The sequence below is a fragment of the Camelina sativa genome, chromosome 11 (genome assembly GCF_000633955.1).
Source record: "Camelina sativa cultivar DH55 chromosome 11, Cs, whole genome shotgun sequence".
Taxonomy (NCBI): domain Eukaryota; kingdom Viridiplantae; phylum Streptophyta; class Magnoliopsida; order Brassicales; family Brassicaceae; genus Camelina; species Camelina sativa.
The window spans coordinates 19,979,265-19,989,291 of NC_025695.1; the positions used below are offsets into that span (position 1 = coordinate 19,979,265).

General features: G+C 42.7%; 1 protein-coding gene across 1 annotated transcript; it reads right to left on the minus strand.

The window, feature by feature from the left end:
* On the minus strand, nucleotides 1,407-1,878 carry LOC104728151. Its single transcript, XM_010447180.1, has 2 exons — nucleotides 1,732-1,878; nucleotides 1,407-1,646 (listed from the first exon to the last, which is right to left on the minus strand). Exons 1-2 carry the CDS (start codon nucleotides 1,876-1,878, stop codon nucleotides 1,407-1,409), a joined length of 387 nt encoding a protein of 128 aa, XP_010445482.1.

Below are 10,027 nucleotides of genomic sequence, written 5' to 3' on the forward strand. Positions count from 1 at the left end.
CCCTCTTTTCCTCCAGTTTGGGCTGTCAATCCCGAAATTCTACTTTAATCGATATTCAGTTAAAAAAAAGGAAGATTAAGGTTTAGCTTTTACAATTAAAATAAACTTATATGTCGGTTTGGGTTTATAAAGGAGGATTAGATTTTAGATTTTACAATAAAACCAAATTATATATCAGTTTGGGTTCTTAAAAGAATGATTAGAGTTTAGATTTTACAACAAAAACAAAATTATATAATAGATTAAGTCTATACAAAATGGTTAGGTTCGTACCACTTCTTGAACCTTACCTACATCCTTTCCTCTGGCTCCCAAGTCTCCTCTAACTCTCCTTCACAGTCCCACTGGACTATCATCAAAGTAATCTTCTTCCGTCATAGTTCTTTGATCCGCCTCTCGAGAATCCTCACCGGTCTCGCCTCAAGAGTCATATTGGGCTAAAGATCTGCAAGAATCTTAGCCAACACCTCGTCATCCTTGTGAAGACACTTTCTCAGCACCGACACATGGAAGACCTTGTGGAACACATGCATAACCTCATGCAACTCCAACCTGTATGCAACTGGTCCCACCCGGTCCACAATCTTTAAAAGACCCATGTACCTCAGACTCAACTTAGTCTCTGAGATAGACCTGTTCAGACCCTGCAACATGGCCATCTTGAGGTACACCCTGTCATCCACCTAAAAATCAATGTCATTTCTTCTCTGATCAGCATAACTCCTCTGTCGATCTTGAGTCTCTCTTATGTTCAGCTAGAGCACCCGAATCTTCTATGTGGTCTCCTGAAAATTTTTTGCATCCAATTTGCTTCTCTCCCCCACCTGAGTCCAGTATAAAGGTGTGCGACATGACCTCCCATACAACGCGTCATAAGGAGTCATACCAATACTCGCCTGGTAGCTGTTATTGTAAGCAAACTCTATCAGGTTCATGTGATCGGCCCAGTGACCACCCCAGTCCAGCACACACATCCTAAGGAAGTCCTCTAGAGTCTGAATCGTCCTTTCTGACTGCCCATCTGTCTTGGGATAGTAAGCTGTACTCATGTCCACCTTAGTGCCCAAATCTGCCTAAAATGCCCTCCTGAACGTTGAAGTAAACTTTGAATACCTGTCTAACATTATGCTCACATGCCCACCATGCAACCTCACAATCTCTCTCACATATTTTTTAGCCAAAACTTCTGCTCCATCAGTTTTCTTAATGGCCAGAAAATGTGTAGACTTGGTTAAACGATCCATAATTACACAGATAACATCCATAGTTCGTGACACAGGCAAACCAACCACGAAGTCCATCGTGATCATATCCCACTTCCACTTTGAAATGGGTAAACTCTACAACAGGCCACCCGGTACCTGATGCTCATCCTTAACTAGCTGGCACGTATCCCATCTCGAGACTCAACTAGCGACATCCCTCTTCATCCCGGCCCAATGATAATACCGTTTAAGGTCACGGTATATTTTGGTCGCTCCTTGATAAACAGAAAACTTGCTCGAATGAACCTCTTTAAGAATTTTCTGTCTCTGACCCTCATCGTTGGACACACAAACCTGACCATGCACCAAGATAGTCCCATTAACAGAGACATGATACTCTGAGCCTGCAGCCTTAGAGGCGTCCACCAGCCCCACATCACTCTTTTAAGCCAACCACACTGTACCCAGAAGGTCTGCTCTATCATCTTCCTCTAGTCCTAGTGGCTCTTGTGAAACAGCACATAACCTCACCAGTACTGATCTCACTCACTAGAGACTCCATGTCCTGCTCCTGAGAAGAAGCCGCCCGCTTCCTGCTCAGAGCATCCGCCACAAAGTTAGCTTTACAGAGGTGGTAAGCTATATCTAGATCATAATCTTCCACCAACTCCATCCACTATCTCTGCCTCATGTTCATCTCAGGCATAGTGAATATATACTTCAGCCTCTTTTGATTTGTGTACACCTGTACCTTTCCGCCATAAAGATAAGACCTCCAAATCTTCAAAACGAAAATCACAGCTGCCATCTCTAAGTCATGGCTAGAGTAGTTGACCTCATGTTTCCGCAACTGCCGCGAAGGATAGGTGATACAAGACTCGGTGGTGAGACTTGTACCGGATAGAGATGATGGCTTCACAAGCTGGCGGTCGCTTCTCTCTTGTGAAGGAAAGATGGTCGATGATGTGGATCTGGCACGATGGCGGTCGCTTCTCTCGTTGGGATCGATAAAGGGAAGTGTTGGCGGAGCAAAGTACACCACAGAGATGTGATTGGTCTCTGATACAGTACACGAACTTAGCCTTGTGTAATCTCACACACAAGACAAAGAACAAGCTTATTCTCTTAAGAACACTTAAAGAGAAAAGTAAGAAAATTCAGCGTTTTATTAATATAAAAGGTGAAAATCGTACAACTGCTGCAGGGGGACTTTATAAGAGTCCTTCAGCTAGCTCTGAGGCCAAAAATAAATGCAAAATAATGCAACAAAGGAAAGCAAATAAAATCAAACACAAAACCATTGTTTTTGGAAAGTAAATAAACTAATTAAAGAAAATACTAAAGTAGACTTGATCTCTTTTGATGAGCACGCCTTCTAGCCGTTGTTGGGGTTGGTGGAACCTGCAAGGATCGAAAATATTGAATAGGACTTACCTGGATGCGATATAGGCCCAATAGACATTCTCTTTCCTACTTCTTGTACTACTCCATGAGCTACTTCAGGGTTCTTGTCTTGTACTTGTTTGTTGGCTCGTTTATTGACGTAGGGGTCTTCCTGGAGTTCCTCTAGAGTATCTTGATCAGTCTCTTGATGCTCGTCCCCCTCTATGTCTTGGTCTTGATCTTCACTATCTTGATCGCTTTCGGAGGTGTAGCTTGTATCACACGTCTCTTGCAGCTCTAGTGTCTTCTCTTGGCTTCTTGAGGTTCCTTGACCTGCCAAAAGAGGTTTCATACCTGGGGAACAGGTTTGATCAAGGCTCATTTGGGTGAAGGCTTCAGCAAGCTCTTCCTCGGCAATGTGATCATATATGTTGTGGTGGCATGATGGTGGTACAGACCAATTGACGTCCTTCAGCTCTAGGGAGCTTACGATGTCTTGAACGGCTAGGTTAATCCTCATCCTTAACTGTTTAGCCTTTGATCGTGTCATAGGGCCTTCTCGTACTTTTGGTACAGGATGTGGTACAGGATCTGGTTCAATAATATGGTTGGTAGGATCGATGTCCGCATCATTCCCTCCCTCTTCAGAAGGTTTTGTTCTCAAAACTGAATCTCCTGGGTCATAAGCAGACAAGTCAGCTACATTAAAAATGTTAGAAATTTTTACCTCCTTTGGTAGCTCCAAACGGTAGGCGTTGTCATTGATCTTCTCAAGAACTTTAAATGGACCATCGCCGCTTGGTGATAACTTAGAGGCTCGTTGTGTTGGAAATCTCTCAGGCCTCATATGCATCCAGACCGAATCTCCTGGTTTGAACAACATCTCCTTTCTCCCCCGATCAGCCTTGCGTTTGTTGTCGACATTCTTCTTTTCCAAATTTGCTTTGGCTTTGTCATGCAACTTCTTGATGATTTCTCCTCTTCTTATCCCATCTTGGCAAACATGTTCTATCTGAGGCAAGGGTGCTAAATCTAATGGAGAAAAAGGGTTAATTCCATAGACTATCTCAAAAGGATATAGTTTTGTATCCGAGTGGACAGTACAATTATAAGCAAACTCAATAAAAGGAATGCAATCAACCCATGTTGCCATATTTTTACCAAGAGTGGCTCTAAGTAAAGTAGAGAGAGTTCGGATTACCACTTCAGTTTGTCCATCCGTTTGGGGATGACAAGTTGTAGAGAATAGAAATTTGGTACCTAACTTTCTCCAAAGTGTCGTCCAAAAGTGACTCAAGAACTTGGTGTCACGATCAGAGACTATTGTCCTTGGAATTCCATGGAGGCGCACCACTTCCTTAAAGAACAAATTTGCGGTTTGAGTCGCATCATTGGTTTTGTCACATGGGATGAAGTGTGCCATCTTGGAGAACCGGTCCATGACAACAAATATTGATTCCTTGTGTTTAACCTTTGGCAATCCTAAAACAAAATCCATAGAAATATCTACCCAAGAGGCGTTAGGAATAGGTAATGGTAAGTAAAGACCATGAGGATGTAACCTGGATTTTGCTTTGTGACAATCAATGCATCGAGCACAAAATCTCTCAACGTCTTTCTTGAGATGGGGACAAACAAAGTGTTCCATTACCACGGCCAAGGTCTTGTCGACACTAAAGTGACCCATAAAACCTCCACCATGTGCTTCGGTAAGTATCAATTCTCGCATGGAACCTTGGGGAATACACAACCGCTTGTCTCGAAATAGAAACCCATCTTGCAGATAGAATGCTTGATATGCTCCTTTGCCATACTCCTTGTAGCACTCTCCTAATTCTAGATCATTTTTGTACAACTCCTTGATATGCTCAAAACCCATTACTTTAGCCTCCATAGTAGCTATAAGAGCATGCCTCCTTGACAAATCATCAACAACCACATTCTCTTTGCCTTTCTTATACTTTATCACGTATGGGAACGTCTCAATGAACTCCAACCACTTCGCATGTCTTCTCTTAAGTGAAGTCTGGCCCTTGAGATGCTTGAGGGTTTCATGATCGGTGTGAATGATGAATTGCTTGGATAACAAGTAATGTTGCCACGTTTCCAGTGCTCGAACTAAGGCATCAAGCTCCTTGTCATAGCTCGGATAGTTCAACGTAGCTCCACTCAACTTCTCACTGAAGAAAGCCACAAGTATTTTTCTCTGATGTAGTACAGCTCCAGTTCCCAAGCCTAATGCATCACACTCTACTTCGAACATAACTTCAAAATCTGGGAGGGCTAAGACCGGTGCTTGTGTGAGCCTCTCTTTTAACTTGTTGAAGGACTGTTCTTGAGCTTCTTCCCATGAGAAAAGCACTTTTTTCTTGATCACGGCAGTTATTGGTGCAGCCACTGTACTAAAATCCCTGACAAACCTCCTGTAGGAGCTTGCGAGTCCATGAAAGCTGCGAACGTGTCCAATCGAAGTTGGAGTAGGCCATTCTCTTATTGCTTTAATATTCTCCTCATCCACCTGTAGGCCCTGTTTACTCACTACAAAACCTAAGAACACACACTTATCAGTACAAAAGGAGCACTTCTTTAGGTTGGCATAAAGGCCTTCCTTCCGAAGCGTTTTCAAAATCAACCCTAGATGTTTAATGTGATCAGAATGGCACTTACTGTAAATAAGTATGTCATCAAAATAAACAACAACAAATTTACCAATAAATGACTTTGGTTCATTAGTCGCATGAATGTGCTTGGGGCGTTGGTTAACCCAAATGGCATGACAAGCAACCCATAGAGACCTTGCTTGGTTTTAAACGCGGTTTTCCACTCATCTCCTTCCCTCATTCGGACCTGGTGATAGCCGCTCCTCAAGTCAATTTTGGAGAAGACGATTGCACCACTTAACTCGTCCAACATGTCGTCTAGTCTTGGAATGGGGTGTCGATACTTGATGGTGATGTTGTTGATTGCTCGACAGTCTACAAACATCCTCCATGTACCATCCTTCTTCGGAACTAAGAGAACTGGTACCGCACATGGGCTGAGGCTTTCTCTGATGTACCCTTTATCCATGAGTTCACGTACTTGCTTCTCTAACTCCTTAGATTCATCTGGATTCATTCTGTAAGCTGGTTTGTTAGGTAGAGCAGAACCTGGTACATGATCAATCTGATGTTCAATGCCACGAATAGGGGGTAATCCTGGGGGTATCTCTTCCGGAAACACGTCTTTGTATTGATCTAGTACAACTTGTACTTCAGCGGGTAGTTCAAGCTCACTTGTACCTGTACTTAAACATTCTTTGAACAACATTAGTAGCACGGTGCCTTGGGCACTCATGGTTTTACAAATTTCATTGGATCTCAAATAAAGGTTAGAAGTCCTTACCTCGACCTCTTTGTTCATGTGTTTTTGCAAGTCATGAACTTCAGAAGGACTTAAAGGGGCAAGGTTGAAATTACGGTCATTGTGCGTGAAAGTGTAATGGTTTGTTCGGCCGTCGAGATTTGTAGCTCGATCAAACTGCCATGGTCTTCCAAGAAGAAGATGTCCGGCCCTCATTGGAACTACATCACATATGACTTGATCCTGGTATTTCCCGACGCTGAATGATACAGTAACTTGTTCAGCAATTTTCAGCTCGGTGTCATCGTTAAGCCACCTAAGTTTGTATGGCCTCGGGTGCTTTGTTTTTTGAAGACCTAACCTGTCCACCATATACTTGCTAGCAACATTAGTACAAGAACCTCCATCAATAATCAAATTACATACCTTGTTCTTGATTGTGCATCGAGTGTGGAATATATTTTCCCTTTCTACTTTCTCCTCGGGGTCGACAAGTACACTTAGCATACGCCGGATCACAAGGAGTTCTCCTACGTCGGGATACTCCACGTCATTCTCCGGATCAGTCTGGCACTCATCTCGCTCATCTTGAGACTTATAGTCTCCACTAGGTGTGACAATCATCACCCTTTGGTTCGAACATTCTCTCGCCATGTGTCCCCTGCCTTGACATTTAAAACAAATAATGTCACGGGTACGGGATTGACTAGTGTTAGGGAACTTACCTGGTTCGGATTTAGAGGTTTTAGGTGCCTCACTAGACTTGTTCTTGAACCTAGAGTCGTTGTCTACGGTTTTGCCTTTGTCCATGCTACGGCTGTTGCTTGCATTCCAAGGCGTGTTGTTTCTAGTACGGTTCCTTAAAGACATCTTACGCTGGATTTCCTGCTCCACTTGCAACCTTGTGAAGTAGTTCATGTAGGCTGCTGTAGTTCGATGTCTCCACCTTTCGGGCTATACGCTCTTGTAAGCCATCAATGAATTGAGCCATTAGGGACTCGCTTGATTCTTCTAGCTCCAAAGAGTTCATGAGCTTCTCAAAATCCTCAAAATACTCATCCACAGTCCTTGTTCCCTAAGACAATTTTCTAAAACGTTTTTGTAAGTCTCGTTGATAATGATCAGGGACATACCTCAACCTCAAGAGGTACTTCATATCTCCCCAACTGCTGATGGTAGCAAACAGCTGCCTCCTTATATCGGCTACCGTCCTATCCCACCATGACAAGGCATTGTCGGTGAGTTACGCTGATGCGAGGGCTACTTTTCAAGCTTCTCCATAGCCATAACATTGGAATATGTATTCCATACGTCTCTCCCAGTCCATGTAAACCTCCAGATTAGATTTTCCTGCAAAAGTAGGAGGTATTAGTTTGACATCTCGGTTTTGTTCTCGTGGTTCTACCTCTAGAGCGCGGTTTTGCATCAAAGGATCTTTTCTCCGCTGATGTTGACGCCGTAATGGATCTGGTGGTGGATCAATATCATCGTCATCCATGTCAAGGGATTCTTCCTCCTCGTTGCGGACATGATTGGTCTCTGATACAGTACACGAACTTAGCCTTGTGGAATCTCACACACAAGAAAAAGAACAAGCTTATTCTCTTAAGAACACTTAAGGAGAAAAGTAAGAAAATTCAGCGTTTTATTAATATAAAAGGTGAAAATCGTACATCTGCTGCAAGGAGACTTTATAAGATTCATTCAGCTAGCCCTAAGGCCGAAAATAAATGCAAAATAATGTAACAAAGGAAAGCAAATAAAATCAAACACAAACCATTGTTTTTTGAAAGTAAATAAACTAATTAAAGAAAATACTAAAAAAGACTTGATCTCTTTTGATGAGCACGCCTTCTAACCGTTGTTGGGGTTGGTGGAACCTGCAAGGATCGAAAATATTGAATAGGACTTACCTGGATGCGATCTAGGCCTAATAGACGTTCTCTGAACTACTTCTTGTACTACTCCATGAGCTACTTCAGGGTTCTTGTCTTGTACTTGTTTGTTGGCTCGTTTATTGACGTAGGGGTCTTCCTGGAGTTCCTCTAGAGTATCTTGATCAGTCTCTTGATGCTCGTCCACATCCTCTATGTCTTGGTCTTGATCTTCACTATCTTGATCGCTTTTAGAGGTGTAGCTTGTATCACACGTCTCTTGCAGCTCTAATGTCTTCTGTTGGCTTCTTGAGGTTCCTTGACCTGCCAAAAAAAGTTTCATACCTGGGGAACTGGTTTGATCAAGGCTCATTTGGGTGAAGGTTTCAACAAGCTCTTCCTCGGCAATGTGATCATATATGTTGTGGCGGCATGATGGTGGTACAGACCAGTTGACGTCCTTCAGCTCTAGAGAGCTTACGATGTCTTGAACGGCTAGGTTAATCCTCATCCTTAACTGTTTAGCCTTTGATCGTGTCATAGGGCCTTCTCGTACTTCTGGTACAGGATGTGGTACAGGATCTGGTTCAATGGTATGGTTGGTAGGATCGATGTCCGCATCAATAGGCAATGACCTTACCCTCCTGCATCAGCACACGCCCCAAACCAACTCTGGAAGCATTTCTATACACCACATACGGCTTATCCTTTAAACAACTCGACCCTTTTTTTTATTATTATTATAACAATATTAGTTCAACTTGTAGTCCCATACCAACTAGGTACCTTACCACAATCAAACCAAACAGCGGAAAATAATCAACAGATACCATTAAACCAATAACCAGTAAATAATAATCCAATAATTCAATAGCAATAATAAACCACCAACAGAATCATAAAACATCAAACCAACAACCTATCAATGTTCTAATGACCCAACTCTAACAACCTAACAGAAGTCAGACCACATCAATGAAAAACTAGAACATCCTCCTCTTCCTCGCCTTGATTCCACGATCACATTTTGCTTTTACTTGCACCACAACACATATGAGATGTGTGAGTATATTTTATAAACACTCTGTGAGGCAATCCTCACATCAACTGGGCTATACACACAATCAATTGAGATATCTCTAACCATAAAACAACAATCAACAAACAAATCAGGAACTGCATCGACCGACACCAACCAATGCATTGGCCGTAATCATCTATGATTGCATCAACCGATACAAGCTTGCATCGACCGATGCAAGACTCACCTGCATTGACCGACACCAACACTATAACAACAGATGCATGCTCGACATTTCACAAAATCCCTAATTGCATTAATCGACACCTCCAAAAGGCATTGACCGATGTTCCTAGGTCAATTTGCGCTGTCCTTGCATTGCATCATTTTCCCCGAAGCTCCTCGCCGGATCTCCATTCCTAAACAACCAAAACACAATCCAATGCCACAAAGAAGCTTCTCGAAGCCTCAAGTGACACATAAACACTCTAACAAGCTAAGAAATCAACCACATAACACAAAAATCAGAGAAATATCAAGCTTAGATAAGCCATGGGTGTGCACTCACTTTTGCCAAAGAAGATTCTGAGTCAAAACCAACAGATCTACACTCCTAGCAAGCTCCTACAACGATCGCAGCTACAGATCTCCACAGGAACAACCACAAATCACTAAAACTCTCAAGTACACTTAAGAACTTCTTTTCTCTCAAAAGCGGCTAAACTCCACTAATGACGACACAAGCTCGATTTAAGGGTTTTCCGAACCCCAAAATGCAGCCAAACACGCGTTTAAATGAAGTCTTCTCACAACAAACTAGCCTTGCATCGACCGACGCACCTCCCAAACCGGGATTCCGGTTAGCTGATGTTACAATTTTCCCCCTCCAACATAGATTCGTCCTCGAATCTTGAACAACTATCAACCAAGAACTTCCGTGCAAATGTTTCCATATCCCGCACTTCCTCGGACCGATCTTCGAAGGTTGCCTCTAGGTGATAGACTCACGTTCCAGGCATTATTTGCTCTCATCTTTTGGACTTTCCTTTAATCATAGGTCTCAACCTTGAGTTTCAATAGGCTTGTCATCAGGCTAAAGCCTGCATGCCATAATATTGACTCCTCATCGGGCCTAAACCCATATGCTGATATGTCTATATTTTGCATCTCCTTAGCATGCATTTGTCATACATTTAGCTAGG